This window comes from Grus americana, chromosome 2 (assembly GCF_028858705.1).
Source record: "Grus americana isolate bGruAme1 chromosome 2, bGruAme1.mat, whole genome shotgun sequence".
Taxonomy (NCBI): domain Eukaryota; kingdom Metazoa; phylum Chordata; class Aves; order Gruiformes; family Gruidae; genus Grus; species Grus americana.
In genome coordinates, this window is record NC_072853.1 from 161,619,792 (window position 1) to 161,643,995 (window position 24,204).

At 39.7% G+C, this 24,204-nt stretch overlaps 1 protein-coding gene across 8 annotated transcripts in view; it reads right to left on the reverse strand.

Annotated features, from left to right (window-relative positions):
- The window catches only part of GALNT11 (polypeptide N-acetylgalactosaminyltransferase 11), a 58,529-nt gene that overhangs the window by 33,012 nt on the left and 1,313 nt on the right, over positions 1 to 24,204 (reverse strand). For 2 of the 8 annotated variants that reach the window (XM_054816762.1, XM_054816766.1), the window contains exons 2-4: positions 6,873 to 7,205; positions 2,634 to 2,757; positions 526 to 692 (exon numbers count right to left, since the gene is read on the reverse strand). In XM_054816762.1, the coding sequence (XP_054672737.1) occupies positions 526 to 692; positions 2,634 to 2,757; positions 6,873 to 7,167 (586 nt within the window). In that variant the 5' untranslated portion in view covers positions 7,168 to 7,205. Of the gene's footprint in view, positions 1 to 525; positions 693 to 2,633; positions 2,758 to 6,872; positions 7,206 to 8,367; positions 8,388 to 13,803; positions 13,821 to 17,550; positions 17,840 to 18,849; positions 18,959 to 24,204 lie in introns of those variants that run through there. The other 6 variants (XR_008575881.1, XM_054816763.1, XM_054816761.1 and 3 more) reach the window with 6 other exon arrangements.

Genomic DNA, 24,204 nt, shown 5'->3' on the forward strand with positions numbered 1-24,204 from the left:
CCAGGCAGAGCCCTCCCAGCAAAAGCTGAGCCAGTCTGAAATGCTGAGCAAGAACAAAAAACCTGACACGCTGTTTCCACAGTGCCACATCAACTTATTTGCAAGACTGCAGCCGAAACGATGTGCATTCAATTCCTTTCAGACACATTCACAGTAAGTATTGGCCCACACAGTTTACAAAAAGATCAGTGTAATCTACTCTGAGCATCAAAGCAGCCCAAGCAAGGTACTGTTAAAAACAAATAACACACTCCTCATTATTAGCTTCAAAACCTGATTTTGAATGTTCAAATCTGTATGATACAAAGCTCATCAGTAAAATGGCAAAGTGGATGTCATGTTGGGCTTCTCAGAAAATCATGCACCTGTACTAGCTGGCACTTTTTGAAGATGGACAGCAGTACAAATTGGTTTTGCATCATGGCTTCCACGTTTTTATTGTGACTAGTCAATAAAGCACAGGAAAAGACAGGAAGGTCAAGAAGTGTAAGCACCAACCAAAATATTACTGAAAAGTTCTCTCACCCAATTCACTGTTGTCATCCACCAAAATAATTTCATGAAGAAGGTGTGCAGGAGTGCGATCCAGGACACTATGCACTGTGCGAAGCAGGGCAGAAAGCGCTTCATTGTAGAAACAGATAACAACACTGGCAGATGGCAGATCAGAAGGGTAGGATTTCTCCCTACATCTGCAAACAGAAATACAGTACTTACCACTGTTTTCAGTGGGATTTCCTTAGAGTTAGGTCCCTAGTGAAACTTCATAAATAACTATCAAACATTAAATGCGTAGGAAAACTAACCTGAAGATAAAAAGCCCAGGTGTGTAACATCTATAGTAGAGCTCCACATAATACAGGCTCATCATGAACATCGCTACTTGTTAGAAAACAGAGGATATGATGGATTGAGGTGGGAGTGAGAATCACAGATCCTCAAGACATAAACAAGAGAAAACACTAAGGGCTTGTTTCAGCTGTCAAAACACTGCCTAGTACCCTCGGGGAGCTCAGCCATGTACAGGAACAGCAAATACAACATGAGGCCTAGAAAAAAACCACAACTTTATTGGCCAGTTGCTGGAGACTAGTTTGGATATCCCAGAATACTTCCAATGGTGCTAAATATCTATTTAGACAACCAGGGTTGGGATTCAGCCTGCAGATTAAGACATTTAAGTCTAGTCACTGCTGTCAGTGGAGTATAGATAGCACTCAGCTTACCCTAATGCTGACAAGCGTGTTTTGCCAGCTGAAGAGCTCTGCATGCTCCATTAACTGCATTGACTGGATCTCTGCTAATTACAATAAAAGCAGAGACAACTAACATACCTAAAATTAAGCATCTTAATCTGCAAGGTGAATCTCACACAAAGCAGAGGATCATTCTTTCTTTCCCCTTATTTTCAAATTTTCTCCATACTTCTAATAGGGCACAGTATCACAGATTAATGCCACTTGAAGATGCCAGGCACAAGGGAATCCAATAAAAATAAGAAACTGTCAACAAAACCCCAGAAGTATACAAGAGAAGCCTTCATAGACTTGGAATGAACTTAGCTCCTGGAAGAGACATTTCAACAAGTACAATTCATTACCTTTACCCACACCAGAGAAACCACTAGAAAAACAGATGTATGTTTGTTTATTTTTCAGTTCAGTGTTGGGTTTTTTTATTCTTGTTACAGTGGTGGGTTTTTTCCCCCCCATATGCATTGGAGATTATAGAAAAAAAATCTGCTTTTTAATAGAAAGTATTGAGAGCAGTGCAACCCAGATACCAAGCAAGGACTTTAACTGAGAAACAGACAGTCTTTGTCATCAGTCATTCTTCTATCTTATCCTCTGTAAGCTTACAACAAATGTGAAATAGTACATAAGGTCAAAGTCTCTCATTGACTTGGGCACTGGAACATTTCATGTCCATCCTTAAAAGGTACCAAGCAGAATTATAGCATCTCTTCTGGTAGTTACAGTTCTGAGTATCTCAAAATGAAGCTTCAAAAAATAAAAATATTGTAGCATGCTTTAAGTAACCAAGTACACAGCTAGCAAGATGAAAGAGACATCAGACACATAATCTTAGTATTGCTGGAAAGAAAGTTCGATTCCTAGGTCTTTTCCACATTGACTTTTATTCAAAGTATTATTTTTCGGAATCTTGTTTCTATCAAAATAGCTGTCTGCCAATCCTACTACTCTCAAAAAAATAAATTAATATGATAAAATTTTGAATAAACATGTATCCAATCTGGTTCTTCATTAAACAATCTTAAAAGTGAATTAATAATCAGGAAAAAACTTTGGGTTTAGGGAGCAGCAGTCTTTCTTTTTTCATGAAGCCTGGTTTCTGTGGGACTTTACCTATCACATACCTTCTCCTGCTGGCAAAAAATTAGATCTCCAGAAACACTATTCAATCAAAAAAGACAGAAGAGAATAAAGAATAAAAATCCTAACCTCAGGCATTGCTGTTTAAATAGCTGAAAAACTGCTGTTAGTAATACAGGAAGCTGAAAGAACATCTAAAGAAACGTAATACAAAAATGTTAAATACTACATCAAGCATAACGTAACAAGTCCTTGAGCACATAAAATTACACCATATTCTCTCCAAAAATCAGTACGTACTTTGTATCTCTTGTATCAGGCACCTCCCTGTGGTATCCCAGCCGATTACTGATAAGCATATTGAAAGCATGCTTCTGATAGCCCAGGTCTCTCACTTCCTGATCTTCTTCATTAAAAATCATTCCTGAAAAAAAAAAAAAAATCCTTTGGAAACAATCAAGGATTCAAACAGATGCTTTAACCTCCCCTAAACCCAATTATGTTCTGCAAAACTAGAGGGATTTTTGAAAAGTATATTTTTGTGCAATTATTTTTGTTACCTCTCACAAACAGATAGTACTTATGAGTAGCCCTTGCAGCTACAATAAACACAATGGAGCCTTCAGTATTTGGAGAATGATTTCATTTTATTACCTTACGAGACATACTCCCTTCACTTAAATGGCCTCTAAATCTTAGCACCACCTAAAAACCAACATCAAACACGTAACAGAAGATAGACTGTGGCACACGATGCATCAGCACCCATCCAGATGAAGGGTCTGTAATGGCATTTTTTGAGAGAGAAAATACACTTAGAACAATAGAAAAGCCCTCACAATAGAAGCTCCAGTTTCACACAGGTTTTTCAAGTCTGCAGTAACATAAAAATAGCTTTGAAAAACCTGTAAACTTTGTGTTTATATCACCTGGGACTTTGACAGCAAGTAAAATAGCAAGAGCTAGCTGGTTTATTGTTTATTTTAGCAGAAGCATCAACTGTTGCTGAGCATGGCAGAGGCAGCAATTGCTACTATAAATAAGTACACTGCTAGAGGCCAAGATTGAAATCCTCAATGCCATCAAGCCTGCCTTGACTCAGCACCATGGGCCACACTGTCATGGAGCCATATACTCATCAGTGTGAATTGAAACAAAAAGTTATGGTGCTTCACTCAACTCTTCTACAGAAAAAAAGGAGGGAGAGGAGGGAAATGGTAGCCACTTCTGCAGCAATCCAAGAAGCAGAGTAATGACTCATTGTCTCTGTTCGGCTGGCTGCATACAGTTGCCTATGTCCTCTCCAGCTATTATCAAGCTACAAAAGCAATTTCACTAAAATTTCGGTACAAGAAGTGAGCAGGGATCACGTAATTTATTTCCTTCCACCCTGTCCATCATCTCCATATGGTTCAAAATTTGCAGAAAATAATTAACAAGGGTGTTCCCCATTCACAGGCTACCATGCATCCAGGATAACATGTTTCATAGAATCATAGACTAATTTAGGCTGGAAGGGACACCTATTTCAATCCTCTGCTCAAAGCAGGTCCAACTAGATCAGATTGCTCAGAACTTGTCCAGTTAAGTTTTCAAAGCCTCCAGTACCTCCAAGGATGGAGATTCTACAACCTCTTCATGTCTCTGTTCAGACATTTGACCACCATCACACTGAAAATGTTTTTCCTCTGTGGTGGGTTGACCCTGGCTGGAGGCCAGGTGCCCACCAAAGCCACTCCATTGCTGCCTTCCTCAGCTGGACAGAGGAGAGAAAAATATAACAAAAGGCTCCTGGGTCGAGACAGTGACAGGGATAGATAACTCACCAATTACTGTCACAGGCAAAACAGACTCGACTTGGGGAAATAATTTATTGCCAATCAAATCAAAGTTGGATAATAAAGAATAAACCCAAATCTTAAAACACCTTCCCTCACCCCTCCCTTCTTCTTGGGCTCATCTTCACTCTCTATTTTTCTCCCCCCTTCCCTCCCAGAAGCACAGGAGGATGGGGAATGCGGTTGATATAGAAATCTCCTCCTCGCTTTAATTTCTTATCATAATTCCATGCATCTTCTGAAAGTGTCTGGCTCCATCCTCCCTACAGCCTCCCATTCAGTTGCTGTTGACAGCAATAAAATCTCACCCCTTAGCCTTCTCTCCAAGGCAGAATAAACCCAGTCCTCTCAGCCTCTCTTCATATCTCATGTTCTCCAGTTTTCAACAGCTACGCAAAAGCCAGCTGAGCTCAAGCCCAGAGAAAATAAGATGGTTAAAAAACAGAAGAAAAGGTCATTAAAAAAGTTTTCAAGCTTTCTTCCTTTTCAAACAAGTAGTCTTGGTTGGCCTTCAGAATACAGCTGTGTGACTACCAGTTGTGTTTCAGCAAAGTCTACTTATAGGTATAAGATGACCTTCTAGAGGGAATTCTGCACAGCCACATTCCGATCATTTACATTTCCCACCCTGTTGCTTATAGTCCTGAGTACGGCAATGGCAATGCAGCTGCACTATAAAGACCTCAAGAGTAGGTACTCTGACATTTGTGCAGGACCGAGCGGGAAGCGCTGGGTATGGCTATCTACAAAAGACATGGGGTACACCCACATAGTGTGTCTTGTGGTGACTGATGCTATCGTGCTCATGGATGAGTGCTCCCACTGCAGATAAGTTGCATCGTGGGGGCAGGAATGAGGTCTGTTCAGTGGCAGTGCCACTCCTCCAGCACCAGCGATCTAAAGTGGTAAGTCAGTCCTTTGAACCACATACCCAAGTAAGGTTTCCAGTTTGTCAGTTCAGACACCCAGCTCAACCATTCTTGAATTCTCAGTGTCACAGTAATACTGTGACACTGGGTCAACTTAAAACATTTTCTTTATACAAAGAATGAGCTTAAGAACCACATACCAAACGTTTCATTCTACAACATGTCCATAACCAACCATTAACTACTTTTTTCTGATCTTCTGAAAATAGACAAAAAGGAATGCTAGTATTTTTAAAACATTCTCATCAAGGACAATATCCAAAATGCAAAAGGCTTGAAAGATTTCAGTCCAAACAGCAGATAAAAGCCCTTGGAAAATAAAGGCTTTGCAATCGAAACATCAGTTTAGACTTTACTTCAGCAGTGTTATGTGGCTCTCCCAGATTTAAAAAAAAGAGAGAGATTGTTCTACCAGATGATAGTTTGGTTTTGGCTATCACATGCCAAACTGTTTTGTTTTTTAGTCTTTGTGTGTTTATCATTGCTCTACCCTAGACAGACAGGAAGCCCTTTCCTGGAGCACCTGATCTAACAGAGAGCCAGCTGTCTCCTGATGATTCATGTAGAATTTATCCTGGCACTATAAATTCCCCTTGGCTTTCACCAACCAAACCAGTCACTTGGTTTGAAGATCAAGGGACTTCTCAGTTAAAAAGATCCAATTTCTTTCCTGGCCAGTACTGAATAGTTGGAAAGAAAGGGCCACCTCTTGACTGGCCTTCCCCTCACTTGGCTCTCGTGCTTTTTGCAGTGAACTGATAAACATTTGTAATGCCACAGGGCAACATGAATTGGCTTCTTTCCTACACATTCACACAGGTCTAATGACCAACTCAGAAACTGAAATTTGGTAAAGTTGTACAAACTCTTGAAGCTGGTGATCCAGCATTCCTCCAAAGTAATGACAGAGGACTTCAATCAGATATGAGTATTAAACTCCTGCCATACTTCCCAAAGCAGCAAACACTGATACCACAACACTCAACATCTGCTTCCAGACTTAGAGAAAGTTGGAGGCCAGTATGCAACATGCCTCAGTTTGCATATCTGAACACACCAGCGAACACTTAGCTGTAAGCAGTTAAATATAGAAGCAGTTAAATATACAAAGCATTTTAGTTTGGAAGGCAAGTTTGGAAGACAAACCCAAATCACCTAATTGATGAAATATGCTTCAATGAAATGCACAGACATTTGTCGGTGCAAAGTAAGTAGGATTTGGCCCTAAACACTGTCATCTCAATAAATCTTTCCTTGTAATTTGTCCCACACACATTTTTTGTAGATTATTTCATAGTCCAAGGATATTCTCCAAATCAATGGGTCCTCTTCATTGTGTATTTATTATCAAGCTATTTTTAATTACTGCATATAGGCAGAGTTTCTCTGTGGCTAATAAAAGTTCATGTACTTGAGCCCAGTCAACATAGGTATAAGATGTGAAACAAGCACACACTGAACCTTCCAAAAGCAAGAACTGCATCAAGGGTAGACACCTTGCTGCAATACAGTCCTCCTCATTAGCACTTACACAGCACAGCTGTAAATGTTATGAATAGTATATTTTGGGTTAAACACAATAGAATAAATTTTAAGTAATTGCTAAAGAAGAGAGCCACTAGTACCACCTGCATTTTAACAAATAAAACTACTTCATTACACAATTTTCCCTGCGATCCTTTAAAAAAAACAACAACCCCACAAACCAACCTTACTATCTCATTTCTTCTACTGCTTAAATAATTTTGTCACCAACACTGAAAACCACTTACCCATTTCGGGAGAGAATTCTACCTCCCCCTTAACTGGGTCCTGGACATGATTTCGAAGAGGATTTCCTATCTTACTCTCTTTCTGTTGCAATTCAGGTATATGAACAGGCCCCCGTGTAAAACGGGGGTAGAATTTTTTTGGAAATGGCCTCTGAGGTTCCAGCCCCTTGACGGGCACATTCTTGAAGGGTTGGTTCTCTTCACTGAAGTTGAAATAAACAAAGAGCAAAAGTGTCCAGGTCACAGATGTGAAAAGGCACCCATAGCAGAAATAGCGAAGTGTGACACTTCCCATTGTAGACTTAGCATCATTGAGGACCCATTCTCAATTACCTGAAAGAGAGCAAAACCACACATTTTGAGAGTGCTGTCTGTTACTTCATCAGGTCCATACATTAGGATATGCATTCTATAGGTTGCTCTTCCACTAAATGATTTTTGGAACCTAAACTTTAAGCACAGACCTGAAGAATTAAATCCCTTTTCACTTTCCTATTCAAAAAATAAATGACTTGTTCGCACAATCTGTGTGGATACTACTGCTTTAAAACATGAAGCAAACAATCACTAACAGCCCAGTGACACATCACAACTAAAGGTACAAGTGATTAATTGTTCCTCATAATAGTTATATAATTATGTCTCCTCCACAACAGTAGATTCCTTGTATGACTGCATTCATTTAAACATATCGCTATAACTAAATATACTACGCTCGGGGAACTGATTCTTCACAGACTGGTTGAGTTTGGAAGGGACCTCTGGAGGTCACCTTGTCCAACTCTCTTAAGCAGAGCCACCTTGTGCCAGTTGCCCAAGACTGTGTCCAGACATGTCCATTTTTGTAGTTCAGTTCCTATCCTAAAGCATGGAATGAGAGAACACAGCTTCAGAAAGCTACATAATTCAGTCTTCCTTGCCCCAGATTTAAGAACAACCATCATGAGCATCCCAGAAATTCCAGAAATCACAGGGTGCAATTTAACAACACATAACATCAAGATAGTCACGTTTACAGATACTCTTCTCTGTAGAAAGAAAGGAAACAGATATGGGATAGGGAAAGAGCAAAAGGCTCCAAGGTAATTTACCAGGTTCCTACAGTCTCTGCAGACTCCAGAAGAGCTTCCATACTCCCTGTAGGAGATGACCTAGAGCTGGAAGGAAGCAACCCAGCCCAGAGTTTTACTTTAGGCACCCATCCACCAACACAATTTCCCCAAGTTATATTGAAGATTTCTATCATAAGCAAATCCCTGAACTGAAGCATATGAAGCCGGTGACAACATTTTATTTATAGCCCAGGAGAATCAGGTAAACTTTCTGGAGTTTCTCAAATCTAAAAAAGGCTAAAAAAAAAAACCTCAACACCTATACAGCTCAGATCCCAAAACTAAGGAAAACATTAACTCAAAGAATTAAATTTCTCTCATCATTATATAACCAAAACAAATTTTTCACATAGTAACAAGAAGTCAGGAAACCATTTAATCACCTTTTAATTAGCAAAACATTTGTTTTAAGAAAACAAAGTATTGGGGTGAGAGTCAAGGGTTTATGCTGATGCATTTTTCAGACTTCTCAAGAAGTCGGAAACTACCAGAAGTCTTCAGGTCAGCCTGGCAAAGAAGAAACCACAACAACATTTGTGAGTACAAACAGATTATTCCCTTCTCAATATGGAAAACTACTAGACAGAAGTAGAAGGTGTTCATGATCCCAAAGAAACCTATAAAGATCCCAATTATTTTGGCAATGTAATTCTGAGTCCTAAGTGACTTGCATCCAAAAAAAAAAATACACATCAAAATTCAAGCTCGTATTTCCCATACTGCAGCAGGTCACTGTCTCCCTTCCAAAACCAAAATATCTACAAAGTAAAATAAAGAAAAAAAGAGGAAAAAAACCGACACAAAAAACCCAAACACCCCACTCCTCAAAAAATCATTTACCCATTATGCTTACCATGTCAAACTCCTTTACTTCTGCAAGGCAACGATCTATGCAGCAGTAAAGCTCAAGGAGCTTAAAAATGTCTTAACCAGGGTTTAAATCTCATACTGACCCTGCGCATACAGATGAATTGCATGCTCTGTGAAACAGGCTCTTTCTCTAACACTGTTACACTGAAATCTTGCTGCTTAACTGTAGAGCCATGAAATTAGTGAGCCGACAAATGCTCTGGGGCACAAGCAATTCAGAAAAACCTCATTCTAGTTAGCAGAATGGGTTTACAAGTTGAAGAGGTACAGACCACCAATTCCCCAATGCCTTATTCCCTGTGCGAACAGTGGTGAACGATCATATCAAGGAGAATCTAGGCTCAGAAAAAGCACGCGAGGCTGCAAAGGAGCAAGATTAGATAAACAGTTGTATCCTCTCATCATAATAATTCTTCTTGCCAGACAGTCTCCAGACAATTAATACGTATCCATAAAAGAAGATCTGGGTGCTTGCCAGGGTTTTTTTGCAGGGCCACAAGGAGGTCATTTGCTGTAAGACTTGTCTAAGCCTAATATACTGCTCCTCAAAACCTGCTTGAGTTGTTTTTTCCATTCACTATTTTAACACAGACACACAACCCTAACATCATGGCACATACACTTACATTGTGGAACAGGATTGTTCTAATAAGACAAAAATTACTGTAACAGAGGAATCTTTTCATTTCAGAGCTGTTTAAGGATACACCTATACTGCAGCTTGCATAGGAAAACCAAAAATAACCCTTGCTATCTCAGGTAACAGTAGGAAGACAGGCACGCAGAGCAGAATTCATCATGGACTAAGTATTTCTCCAGCTTCTTGCACCTCTCTCTTTTACAGCACAGAGCTCCACCTTGCTGCTGTGGCACTTCTAGCCATACTAAAGTTTGCTGTGACCGACATCAGGCATACTCAGATTAAAGAGGAAGGGATAAATTAGTAATCACCAGTGATAAGACTGCTGTACATCTTGATCTCCAGAAAGCCTTGTGACCAGTCTGAAAGCACACATACTCTCAAAAGGCAACAAATGCAAAACTGAGCATGATACTATTTCCACATGCTCCTTGCTAGAGCAGAACTGCTTCACCTTCTTTTCCTCTCCTTCACTGTTCTGCAGTTTTGTAGAAGGATACAAAGGTTGAAATACTGCATTTAAATCAAATGAGAGAACCTCCACAATGCAGATAACTAGGCTCTTTCGGTACCTTGCTATTCAACCAAGACATTTGGTAATACATTTGGCAGGAAAATACAGACTCGCTATTTATTTTCTCTAAGTACCAAATGTTTTGTTAGACAACTTCAAAGGCAGAATGGGAAAAATAATGAAACCCTATGAAAAGCACATTAAGGCTTATTAATTTACTTCATTCACCAACCCATACGCATTTACACAACCACCGTTCTATGGATTTCAACTACTTCTACCATTTAAGCAGCCACAGGAGTCACAATCTGCATCAGAGCTGCACACTCCAGTTTTAGACCATTTTTGGTTGACCATGACTTATTACAGGTGCGTTTCAGCAAAGAGGCCGCAGTAGGTTTTCAAGTCCTAAGCAATGCCAGTCCTGCTTGGGACCTGCCCTGAGGAACCAGGAGAACATTTCCAGCCCTATACTTTTCTGTGTACAAAGTACAATCATATTGATACATCTCCACCTCTCCTCAGTATCACAGAACCATAGAATGGTTTGGATTGGAAGGGACCTTAAAGCCCATCTAGTTCCAACCCCCCCGCCATGGGCAGGGACACCCTCCACTAGACCACGTTGCCCAAAGCCCCATCCAACCTGAACACTTCCAGGGACAGGGCATCCATAGCTTCTCTGGGCAAACCGTTCCAGAGTCTCACCACCCTCACGGTGAAGAATTTCTTCCTAATATCTAATCTAAATCTACACTTTTTCAGCTTTAAACCTATTACCCCTTTTCCTACCACTCCATGCCCTTGTAAAAAGCCCCTCTCCAGCTTTCCTGTAGGCCCCATTAGGTACTGGAAGGCTGCTATAAGGTCTCCCTGGAGCCTTCTCTTCTCCAGGCTGAACAACCCCAGGCACAGAGGTGAGACTGAGTTGCCTATAGTTCCCCAGCTCTTCCTTTTTTCCCTTTTAAAAAAGTGGGGGTTATGTTTCCCCTTTTACAGTCAGTGGGAACTTCACCGGACTGCCACAACTTCTCAAATACAATGGCTGGTGGCTTAGCCATTTTGTCCACCAGTTCCCTCAGGACCCATGGATGCATCTGATCAGGTCTCATGGACTTGTGCACCTTCAAGTTCCTTAGATGGTCTTGAATCTGATCTTCTCCTACAGTGGATGGTTCTTCATTCTTCCAGTCCCTGCCTTTGTCTTCTGCAACATGGGTGGTGTGGCAAGAGAACCTGCTGGTGAAAACTGAGGCAAAAGAGTCATTGAGTACCTCAGCCTTCTCCATATCCTGGGTAACCAGGTCTCCCCTTTCCTTCTGGAGAGGACCCACATTTTCCCTAGTCTTCCTTTTATCACCGATGTACCTATAGAAGCTTTTCTTGCTGCCCTTGACATCCCTGGCCAGATTTAATTCTATCAGGCCTTTAGCTTTCCTAACCTGATCCCTGGCTGCTCGGGTAATTTCTCTGTACTCCTCTAGGCTACCCACCCTTGCTTCCAGCCTCTGTGGGCTTCCTTTTTGTGTCTGAGTTCGTCCAGGAGCTCCTTGTTCATCCAGGCAGGCCTTCTGACATTTTTGCCTGACTTCCTCTTTGTTGGGATGCATCGCTCCTGTGCTTGGAGGAGATGATCCTTAAATACTAACCAGCTTTCTCAGGCCCCTCTTCCTTCCAGGGCTTTGTCCCATGGTACTCTACCAAGCAGATCCCTGAAGAGGCCAAAGTCTGCTCTCCTGAAGTCCAGGGTAGTGAGCTTGATGTGCACCCTCCTTGCTGCCCTAAGGATCTGGAACTCCATTTCATAGTCACTGCAGCCAAGGCTGCCCTTGAGCCTCACATTCCCCACCAGCCCCTCCTTGTTGGTGAGAACAAGGTCCAGCATAGCACCTCTCCTTGGCTGCTCTATCACTGGGAGAAGGAAGTTGTCATCGATGCATCCCAGGCACTTCCTGGACTGCTTATGCCCTGCTGTGTTATCCCTCCAACAGGTACAGGAGATGGTTGAAGTCCCCCATGAGGACCAGTGCTTGTGGACATGAGGCTGCTCCTATCTGTCTATAGAGGGCCTCATCCACTTGGTCTTCCTTATATCAAGAAAACAAATATTCCTTCACTCATTTCAGCATGCAACAGAAAAAATAACCACTTTGATACATGCTAGAGGGAGGGAGGTGAGAATACTTCAGCTGGTCACAGGGACCCAGGAGGAAACACTCATTTCACAGAGGCAGCCACTTGGCTCTCAATTCTTACCTCATCCATCTCCCTATCCTTGACTTTCTTCCGAAAGCCATCTAGACACGGTGAATACAAGCCTTACCTGTCAGACTCCTTTGCTCTCCAGTGCTGTGAAGTCTTCTAGGAAACGTGCTTTGCCAATTTACCCAACAACTGCCTCTGACTGCCTATGCATGGTCGCAATACTCTGATGACTGTCTTAAACATCCATCCTCTCCCAGTTGGTTTCTCCAAGCAGGATTTTGAAACTTAAGCAAAGCCAAACCATTCTTGGTTTGGTTTTCCCCCACCACCACTTTTTTTTTTAATGGAGACAAGCTGTTCCTGAATACAGGAGATGCAAAGGATATGCCTTTCAAATCCAAAGTATTAATATCTTGCTCAGCCCTGATACATAATTGCATGAGAAAAAACAGATTATATATATTTTTAACTCAACAGCCCTAAAGCTCTGCTAATGCTAGCAGAACTAGCAGGTTTGAACAGTTAGACAGAAACAACTGAAATCAAAAAAGCAGAATTGCATTATCCAGATAATAATGTCAATGGGCTCATAAGAATAATTTTCACCTATGCAATAAATATTGTAATATTGAGTTCAGTCACCAATAAATTTGGACAGTACAGTTAAAACCCCTTTTCTATTTATTTATTCAAATGCAAACAAAAATACTAATTGCCATTAAAAAAATCATTATTTTAACATATCAAGAAGAATTGTTTCACAATACAGTTCCTCACAGATTTTACTGGTAATTGAGACTAGGCTTGAAGGGTCTATCGTGTTTCTTCCCTTCATTTCTGAAAAGCAACACAGCTGCCAAAAGTAAGTTTCCAAAAATACCTCAAACAATTCTCTTTCCCAAAAGCTCATGTAGTAAAGAACATCCAGAATGACCAGAAGACATTTCTTCTCCCTCAGCAGTATAGGCTGTTCCACAGCAAATAATAAATAACACTACCCTTTAAGTATTTTACAAGCATTCATTCACAAATACAAGATCCTAGTGATACATGGAGTTTATGGCTGTTTGCATTGGTATACTTAGCAATGCAGAAATACTTCAACATGACAAACATAAATCATTCAAGGTGGCAGCATCACCTACATCAGGAAATTACAATCCATTTTGGAGGCAACTGGGGTGACCAAGAAAGGAAAAAACTTATCTGAGAAGCTGCTCCCATCAGCACCAGCTCAGAAGAGACCAAGACTGAAAGACACAGTATTCTGAGAATTTCTAACCAAATATTCTGCCTTTCAGTTTCTCTTGTTGGTCTGTTTTGACTATCATATATTTATTTCCTGATAGCTTTCAGACTTTGGCAAAGCCTTGGTACTGAGTTTGCAGACCTACATGCCAGAAATGCTAAGAGTAAAATATTCCCCTCTAATTTCCATGAACTCCAGTACAGAAGTCTCAGTTCCTTGCACAAGCAGTAAATCATTTATATTTTTTTTTTTTAAGAGAACTATAAAAGTTAAATATTAGTAACTTAGTAAATGTCTCTGAAAGTTAATTGCAAAGCTCAAAAAACCCTCCAGGAGCCTACCTGCCAGACTTGAGCTTCAGTAATTACTGTAGAATACTGTTTTCCATGTCACACCAGCTTCTTGTAGCATCCTTACACCACCAGCATGACACTCATTTCATACATCAAACCCAGTAGCATTTACATTCATTTAATAATTGGTCCAACAATGACAGAACTCTGTTCCCTCAGACAGTCTACAACAGCTTGTTGTTAGTAACCTGTGCAGCTCACACTGGCCCAATGTGTTAGCCTCCAATATTTTTAATGAAAAAAAAATGCCAACCACATTTCACAATATTTTGGCTTAAAGAGAAAAGTATCTGCAGACTCTCTGACCTGCCACTGCTTAACCACTGACATCTGCTTGGATTAACCTCAACGGTTTAGTAAACACACCGTATGACTAGATATTTCATGAACATGCCAAAACTCATGTTTGTCAGAGGTCAAACAGAGGATCAGATTAATCTCAAGATTTTTGAAACAGGAGTAAGAATTATTTGAGAAAACCTTAAAGTCTGCTTGTAGTTTTTCCAAAAACAGTTTTTCTTCTAAAAAAAACAAGAAAATGAAGACCGATATACAACTCATACTACCCAGATTTCCTGCGAGACTACCTGTATATTTTGGACCTATATTAAGGCAAAGAACAGATGTGTATAATCTTCATTTTTAAAGAGCATTCTAGTAAAAAAAAAACAATCATTAAACTTATTTTATCTTTCTAGAGAGTATTAGGATAATTTGCTGCGTGACCTTCTACAGATGTTTTTAATTTTTACTTTGTTATTTATTTGGGGGGAAAAACCCAAGAAGATAAAGTGACACTATTTACAAATGCAGTTTTGCTCTCTTAATAGCCTTAACTCCTTATATATTTCTTGGCATCCAAGATGTTATGGCTACCATTGCTCCTCTTCCAAAACAAGCATCAGCATGATCAGGCTTTCCTATTTTCTTGTTAAATCACTAGCAAACAACAGCATTAGCAGTATGATGTACAGAGGCCAGATTAGGAATTAGTACTCCAATAATACACTCATCACACAGAGATGCCATTCACACTAGCTTCTGCACTTTCATGAGAATTATTTCTTTCCAAGCATCCCTTAGGTTGCGACCAGTCTTAAGGGAGAGTCACAGTATAGACTGGCAAGATGAAAAAGGGATACCTTAGGTGCAGCTTTTCTTTCAGACTCCAACACACATCACCAGGAACAACATCCATTGAACATACATTCAGAGCAAAAGCCAGAGATATTTCCAAATAGAAGTTTAGCGTTTCATGTGCTCCAGAATTTAAGTGCCAATCCAATTTAACTCCTTATAAAAAACCCTTCTACTGGATTGTTTTAGCACTAGATTGGATCTACCTGCCAGTTTGTAATTAAAAACAACCATTAATTTTTGACCTGACAGAAGGGATGGGTCATTGTACTTTATGAATTAAGCGGTTATTTTTGACGCAGTATAGGCAGGTAACTACTCCATGTAAGGACAGGTCGGGCCTACAGGAACCTATCTCATGACATTCAGCAAGGACAAATGCTAAGACCTGCACCTGGGATAGACATCCCCGACACAGCCTGGGGACCAGCTCTGCAGAGAAAGACCTGGGAGGTCTGGCTAAGCATGAGCCAGCAGTACACCCTTGCAGCAATGACAGCTTATCAATAGCAGCACAGCCAGCTGACTGAGGGATGCAATTACGCCCACACACATAACACTCCTAAGACCACTGTACCCAGTTTGGGATTCGCTAGGACAAGACAGACGAGTTCAGTGGAAGAACACCAAGATTATCATGGGCTGGAACGCTTGTCCTGTGAGGAGAAGCTGAAGACACTGGGCTTCTTCAGCCTGCAGAAGAGACAGCTTTGGGGAGGAACCTAATAGCAGTCTGCTGCTACCTACAGGGATGTTATCAAGAATATTTAGTGAGGTGCAAGGTGGGAGAATGAAAGAGTTAAAAAAGACTAATATAACTCCAGTCACAGCAGCCCTCATTGACAGAAATATACTGTGGACCACAAGCTGTCCTCTTGCATAAGATCGCCATTCCCATTCATTTTAATGAGATGACACACTAAGATCTATTTTTAATTAGACTCTGTAAGTCACTTCTAAATGCAACTTTAAAAGCTTTGAGAGCCAACAGTTTAGTCATTTCAGCACAGCTATACGAATCCATGTTATACCACCTAAAACAAATCCTCCTGGAATGAATACAAATTTTGATCAACACTTTATAGATAAATAATCTTAAAATACCAATAACATTCATTATACTTGAAAAATAAAGGCACATAGATAGACTAGTTGCATGAATTGTTAAAGACCTAAGAAACTATGAGTATACTAAGTCTGGAAAGAATAAAGTGATTTAGGAAAAATTTAAAAATTCATCTTCTTTATGTCTTTAGGTTCTCACCCCTCACTATTTTATCACTGTCAAATGACTTATATACTCATTTATATATTTCAGGTTTTGGACTTCAACCAGAGATGTCTAAATATTGCATACTATCATTTTTAAATCTGTGGACTATATATTGAAACATCTCCTCTAGGAACATAACTCTGCTTATCAAGCTTTTTGGAATTTCTCAACTCCAGTAAAAAAAGCTTTACTTAGCAGGCTGCCATACCAGAGTGAAAGTAAACACTTTAGCATTTCTATAATAAAAATAGGAAGTTCTTTCTTTAACCACCTCCATTTAGAACGCTCCCTTAAAGAAACTTCAAAATATCTTCTGCTGTAACATCTTTCACTGCTTTGTCAACAACAAAACGTACTAGATTTTTTTTTCCTTACATATAAAAGATACCTTTCTCCACACACATGCCTCCTCTCCAAGGAGTGAGGATATTTCACAACGGCTCTAAGTTCTTAAGAATCAGGATCTCACATTAATGAACAACAGAAAAGAACACTCCTTTTAGTTACAACCAGTGGTACAACATTGCATCAAGAAAAGTAACTTAATAGTCCAGTCTGATTAAAGCAAGCACACTTGGATTAGAAACATGAGCTTACCAAAATCCTAGTGCTCAATACTGAGTAAATAAGCACTATACAGTAGACAGTTTCATGCTGCTGCAGTGTCCTCATTCCCCCTCCAAAAATCTACTGGTTTCCCAAAGCACAATTATATGCACAGAATTTTCTTATCTATCCCCTAACAAACGTTGCACCATAGGGCTGCTTGGCTGGATGTTACTTTAAGCCATCTGGCATATAAATACATGTCATGCCATTCACAGAGTCCTAAAAATACCTTCTTCCTTTTCATTGCTAATAAATACTTTCTTCCAATTGAAACAGTGAGATTTTCTTTGCATTAGCAAAGCCAGCTCTCAAGGAAGCCAGAATGTTCACGTACTGTCTCCAAAGAAAGATGCATGCATTTTGTAATACAGCCCGCCCTTCTTCACATGCAGCTTAGAAAACAGCAAGATTAAACAACCCACACTGACAACTTCTTTTTTCAATGCATATCTCTCACATTAAAGATCCATGTATCTAAATGTTAGTTTAACAACCCTCCAGCACTATATACAAATGCAAAATGTAAGAGAGCTTACAAGGTCAACTACACACAGTAAGCTGCTTAATACCTTTTCTAAATGTTTAAAATCTACTTAGCTGTTCCTTGCATTTTATGTCTGCGAAGCTCACCAAAATAACAGTGAAAATACAGATGCATGCAAAATAATTAGATAAGACACACTTCTACATGAACAGCTGAACAGAAGAGCACTCACCTTTTTTCCAGAAGAGTCGGCGCTAAGGAAGCAGTGCAAGGTTACATAGTGAAAACACATTTACTGCAGTAGCAGTCAAATCCAGTTGGTGTCTTCATTCTCAGTGAACAATAAAATGCTGAGCCTGAAACTTAACACTTTGCTGCTGAGTACTGCTCGCAAGTCCTAACTGGAGTGAAGTAATAAACACAAGCTTCTCTATGACAACAGGCTAATTTGGATGGGTCTTAGGACATGAATGCTGCAAGGATATTTCTCATTTGACTGCATACACTGCCCCAAGAACACAGATCTATTTTTCTATTTTTGCGGCGGGGGGGTGGTTCATATCTCCCTCTCTTTTTTCTTTTTTCAGCTGATACATGATCCATATGGATCCATGGATTTGGCAGCATAAACAAGACTGGTAATTTTACTGCCACCCACTAGAGAAGTATAATCAGTCAGTATATTTCTAAGGCATTCTTCATCATAATATTAATGGATTAGACCACAGTAAAAAAACAATCATTAAGCTGTATACAAATTTCCATTCTAAGAATTGCTTTACTCCTTATTTTCTAAATCATATTTTGACTGAAATTTGTCTAGGTATGCTTTCTGTTAATCTTAAAAAAAATTTTCATCAAAAGTGCTTTGGGCTTTTTTCCAGTCTTTTACAAGCAAAGTGAAAACACATTTTCCAATTCTAAAAATAAATAAAATTAAAAAAATCAGACTTCCATTTGTACAGCGCTCCTGCCAAAAAAGCTGGCAGCAAATTTAGCAACAAATCAGACCTCACTGAAGTACTTTTGAATGGGACAGTGAAAACTGGGGTTGACTGGTCTCAATTTTAAACCTGTGACTACTGACCATGGACACTGCACTTTGCACAAGTTTTTCCTGCAAATTCCAGATCTGCAGTTAGCTCCAAGCAGACATCTACTATCCACTTGTGCAGAACTCAGTACTGAAATCAACAGCTGTATACAAAAGAAATACACAAAAGACATTTGCAAACTCAGAATTGAAACTTCAAAAGACTATACCTGAACATGTATAAAATGCAAAACCACTGCAATTAAGTTATTACTAGTACTACAGAATTGGAAATTGTCTTAATGAGAAAGGTTGCATTGCATCTTATCCTATAGCATCAGATTACAAAATTCGTAGACTTCCAAGCTTACTCCCCACAAATCATTCAAGTCTACTTCATCTGTCTTTTTCTGCAGGGTTTTCCTTCCCAATATGCAGAAACTTACATAAAAATACATTACGCCACACTTGGATCCCAGACACGTTACATTCACTTACAGTCAGATGTCAGAAATCGCCACAGTAAGATAGCACGAGCCTGTCAGCTACTTGCTGTAGCACTGCAGCCTGCCCTCACAACTTAGTTTGGTTAGCCCAGGATCAAACACCTTTCCTTTATGCAGCCTGAGTAACTGATATTAGCATACACAGACATTATTTGTTTGGGGTTTGGTTTTTTGTTTTTTTTTTTTAAAAAGATTAAACGTAGCATCAGAACTGTGAGTGAGGTTAAAACAAGTTACAGTTTAAATCCCCAAACTGCCTCCGATAGGAAAATATTTAACACGTAAACTGCTTGGAGTTCCTAACTATTGTTCTGTTCCTCCATGCTATTAAGACATGGTCATATCTTAGAGATTTCTTAAATACTTCATGTCCTAACTGAGTCTTCCTGGGTGGATGGGCATTGTTTAAAAATGTACAACTGAAAGAAATACTAAAAGCAGGCGCTGAATTGAATTCAATGTCCATTTGCATTTCTCATGTCAGAAACAAAGGTCACTTGGAGTTTCTCACTCCAAGCTTTAGCACAGAGTCCACAGTATCCATGCCATTTGGAACAGCAGAGGCATGGGACTTCTGTTTTTCCCAGTAAGAAACTCTCAGAAAGACCAAAAAACTCTGCATTCTTGCTGTTGGATCCATCTCAAGAGAAGTTTCAAATAAGTTCTGCACACAAGTTTCTCTCTAGTTCTCTGATTTTCTCACTAATTTCTCCAGCCATTAATGTAAGAAGAATAATAATCCTAGGATATAAACCTACTATGTGTTCTCTCTGCATTTCACTGACTGAACCAGGACACCTGTATAGTTATCAGATTGACCTGTGGGACATTCTGGTTGAACTATTTGCTCTGCTACAAATTTTGATGAGATCCTTAGCATCTCAGTGTCTCAGCTCTCACCTACAAAACCTGACTGATGCATTAAGGCAAATATATCAAAGGTTATTAGGCCACAATAACCGGAGAGGATACAAATACCAGCTCTGGTTTAGAACAGCAATAACTCATACCTTCTGCTCCCCCAGCGAATCTATTTCTAAATTATACTATCAAACTCCTGTATAAGAAACATTCACTCTTTTTCCCTCCCTTAATACTATACAGTAATACTATCAAAGAGGTACCATTGCTGGTACGACCATACCTACAGATGGAGTCAATGAAAACACTTTCATTCACACATCTAAACTAAGCTATCAATTTAAGCTTATCTTGCTAAATACTGTATTTGACAATAGGGTAGGGAGTTTTCCAAATATGTAAGTAAACAGACCTTCTATTAGCATGTCTCTGAAACAGAAATCGTTTGTGTGGACATTAACTGTTGGATTAGAATGGTAAGTCACTAGCATAAAGAGATTTTACACTATCTGTAAAGAGAGCAAACTTCTGCAAGTCATGCCAAAAATTAATTCTCTTTGTCTTTCATTCCCTTCTGCATGATCTTATAGACTCAATCTTTCCTTCTCCAAAGAAATCCCTTTGAGGAAAGAGCTGTGGACCACTCCTTTTCCATCCTCTGTTGGTCATTTTTCTTCTACTTATCTACTGCCAGTGTTTCCAATGGGAAAACATACTCAGGATTTTGATGTTGAAATCATGGATGTTGCAACAAAATGAATAGCAGATCAAAAATACATTTTCCCACTTCACTAGGAGCCATGCTTTCCAACAAACTGCTAGCACAGAAGGTTAGCGTGCAATCCAAACCTTAGCCTTCTCTTGCTTCACAGGCAATGAGTCTCAGCATCGGCTGACGCAAGAGATAAGAGATTCATGCCAACTGACAAAATGAAGGTATTCCAGGAAACATAAAACTAAAGAAAGCACTTCTAGAAAGCAAATTCACTAACAAATATGAGAGGTATCAACAGAGACAGTGACATCGTTTGTTCTTGATGTTACACTTCAGGAATTAGCAGAATAGTCAAAATACCTACAAAGGTTGATTCATAAGGGGTTGTGTATCAAAACAGGATAGTTTTGTGCTTCCTGGAAAAGGATGTCTGTTTTAATTAAGGCGATCTCCAAAGTTCAAAGCATCTAATTTAATCCTTGTCTGCACAAGAAAATCTGTGTCATTTAGCCAAGCAATACTTGGATGGTTTTACATAAACTAAAAAGAAGACCTCTATACGAACATGCTCCTAACGTTCATTAAGTATTTGCTTAAATCAGTTTGGCACATAGCAATCATTTACTGAGGTACCTTCTTTTTAGCATGCCTCTGCAAGCTTATTAGTTTAACCTGCCAATTTAAAATTCTACTTCATAAATGGTGCAGTGTCTCATAGCTGAAGACTCAGGAATGACAAAAAGTTATTGCAGATAAGCAGTTACCTCCCATAAGCTGCTCTGCAACATTTCTTCATGCATGTATTCCTTCCCTCTTGCACAGCAAGAGAAATTATTTTTCTCAAGGTAGCTCGCTCCATGGCAAGAGGAGTCAAAGCACGCATGTGAACAGTCACTGTAGCACAGCCAAAAAGGTTTAACTTGTTAGTCACAGTAAACCTTCAATCTCAAACTCAGAACTTGCAATGCCACTACTGCCAGGAGAGGGAAAGCCACAACAGCTCACCTGTTCCACACTGAACTTCGAGCTGGCAAAGACGTCAAAGTACCTACTTTGGTAGGCACAGTATGGGGTAGTGGGGTCTGGACTCCTCCCTAGCCTGCACACCTATTTCTTGCTCATACTACAAAGCATAAAACAGACAGTACGAAGTCCTGAGGTTCCCTGCATTAGGGGTTTCTAACTAGTGTAAACAGTGGAAAAGTTGATTCACCCCTCAGCACTGTATTCCAGTTTTAAACATGCAAAGTATCTGGCTGCCAAAACCCTAGACTGCACAAGAAATGGCTGAGATACAGCACGTCACTCTTTCAGGCACTCCAATCCATACTCTACACTTTTGTAACACCATCAATTGTTCAACCTACAGACTTAGCATATTTTCACATCTCAGGGAAGGAGTTCAGAAGTTCATACAACAAAATATCTGAAACTTCGCAAACTTGAAGTCAACTTTTGGTTGAAACAGAATGATCAGCTTCCCCGTTCTCCCATTTTTGTTGCAGTGTATTTCTAGTTTTCAGAGTTTTCAAATAAAGTATTTACACTAATTATTACACAATGCTGACTCACATGAGAAACATGATAGAGCACAGCTGAAGGATGTGGTGAATACTATTAACTCTTACACAAAATGAGCTGAACAAATGCATTTACTCATGCTGCTAAACACTGGTTTAACAGCCAAGGCCTTTGTACTGACAATACTTCATATGTTAACACAGTAGCTGCAACAGCAGATGCATTCATCTCCATAAGCCACCATGTTTTGAAAAGAAACCTTAGATAAGAATCAAGAAAGTTTATCCCACAGTCTAAGAGGGATTGAAACAGACTTCACATCTATAATATTTTTTGAGAAAGAACAAATTAATTTCTGCATTTGAAATACATGAGCATACTTCTGCTCTTCAACAGCAAGCAACGTAGTTGTACTGCAGCACCTCTTCAAAATGAATGGTACTAAAGAAAATTACTTGATTTTAGGGATACCTGTAACTGTGGTATTGCCTAACCAGACAGATGGAACTGTTTAGGAAGTTGATAAGCTGAACTGTCACAGAAAGGAATGATTGTACTTTTTCAAAATTTTACCTTTTCCCTTCAGCTGGAAGTCTTCCCTTACTTCTCTGCTTCAGTAATCAACACACAGCTGCCACACTGCCAAACTCAGCCTGCCAGCTGCTCAGCCCACATTTTTCAGTACCTTGCAAGGTAACTGAAGTAAGAACGATCCTCCCTCTGTTCTCTTCACCCACAGTACCCTGTTCTTTCTTGCTGGACAATCTGAAATCCCCATTTTTACTATCTGCTCAGATACTTCTAATCTCATCCATTTGACTCACAAGTTTGCCCCCCTCCACACACGTGCCCTGTAACTACCATTAAAAATTTGGATTTTCTAGCATTTACTATGAGGAAGCATGTTTTGTATAGACAAATTTTCAAAATACTAATAATTCATATTTATTTCCCTTGCCATGCTGCTTCAGGGCTTTCTTCCTCCTAAAAAGCTTGAATCACACCTACTGTTATTTTATATCACTATAAAAATGATGAACAGATCCGTCCATTCTCATAAACTACTGTCACACACCAGCTTATCAGGAACTCTTTCCAGCTTTACTCCTATGCATAATGGAGTATCGATTTGCATCCTCTGAGACAAAGTGATTAGATAGAAGACAGTCAATAGGCCCTGAAATCTGCAGTCAGAATCTCTTAAACCAGAACACATGTCACTTAGCCTGCTGGCTTCCTCATCTGAGGCTGAGAGATGAAGGCTCATTAGAGCTGCAGCATTATTTCTCTCCTTCCCTGCTGCAGAAGAGCTCCTAAAACTCTGCAGGAGCTTATCTTACCCAGAGATGAGGAAAAGCTTACGCAGAAGGCATGCAGTTCTTCAGAGACAGTTATACTGGGGGAGGCCAATTGCTTGTTAATCAAAAGCCTCTTATCTGGAACCACCTGGACTTTTATGCTCTTCTAAAATGAGGTCCAGGAATTCCAGCCGGACTATTTCACACATGCAGAGTTTCTCTACAGGGTAGCAGGGGAGAAACATACTGTCAGGGAAAGGGTGGTACCATCATTTCCTGGGCACAGCTTAAGCTAATAAGAGATGTCTGGGAGCAGTTTCCTATTAAGATGAAGTCCATATGAAAGAAAAAAAAAAAAAAGCAGATGCTAGATTAGAAAGTATTTAATGTCACTTACAGACTACTCTTCCTAAGTAAGGACAGAAGAGATTTGATCTTGTGTTGAAATACATTTTCCAGGGGAAGAAAAAAAAAAAAGAAAGAAAAAAGCATATTGGCAGAGTGCTGATGATCCTGCCCACCTACAAAATTACTGTACTGGCATTAAGAGATTTCACCATTCCTTCAAAGAGAAAACAATACTCATAGAATCATAGAATCTTAAGGTTGGAAAATACCTCTAAGATCATCAACCCAACACCACCACGTCTACTAAACTATGGCCCAAAGTGCCACGTCTACAAATATACTCCAAATACACTGGACCAAACAGATAACACACAGATTGTTTACAGAGCAGCAACAAAGCCAGGTCATGATGGTTTTTTTCCTTTGGAAGAGTAGGGGCTGCACTTTATATCTAGTTATACAATGAAGTTCTGTAAGGTCTACTGCAGCTGTCCTGCAAGTGATATTGAAAAGAAGTCAGGATACAGTTTGGCAGAGATGCTGTACTAGACAGCATTACTGTTTTAGTTAGTCTCAATGACAGTTTTAAGGCTGATACTCATGA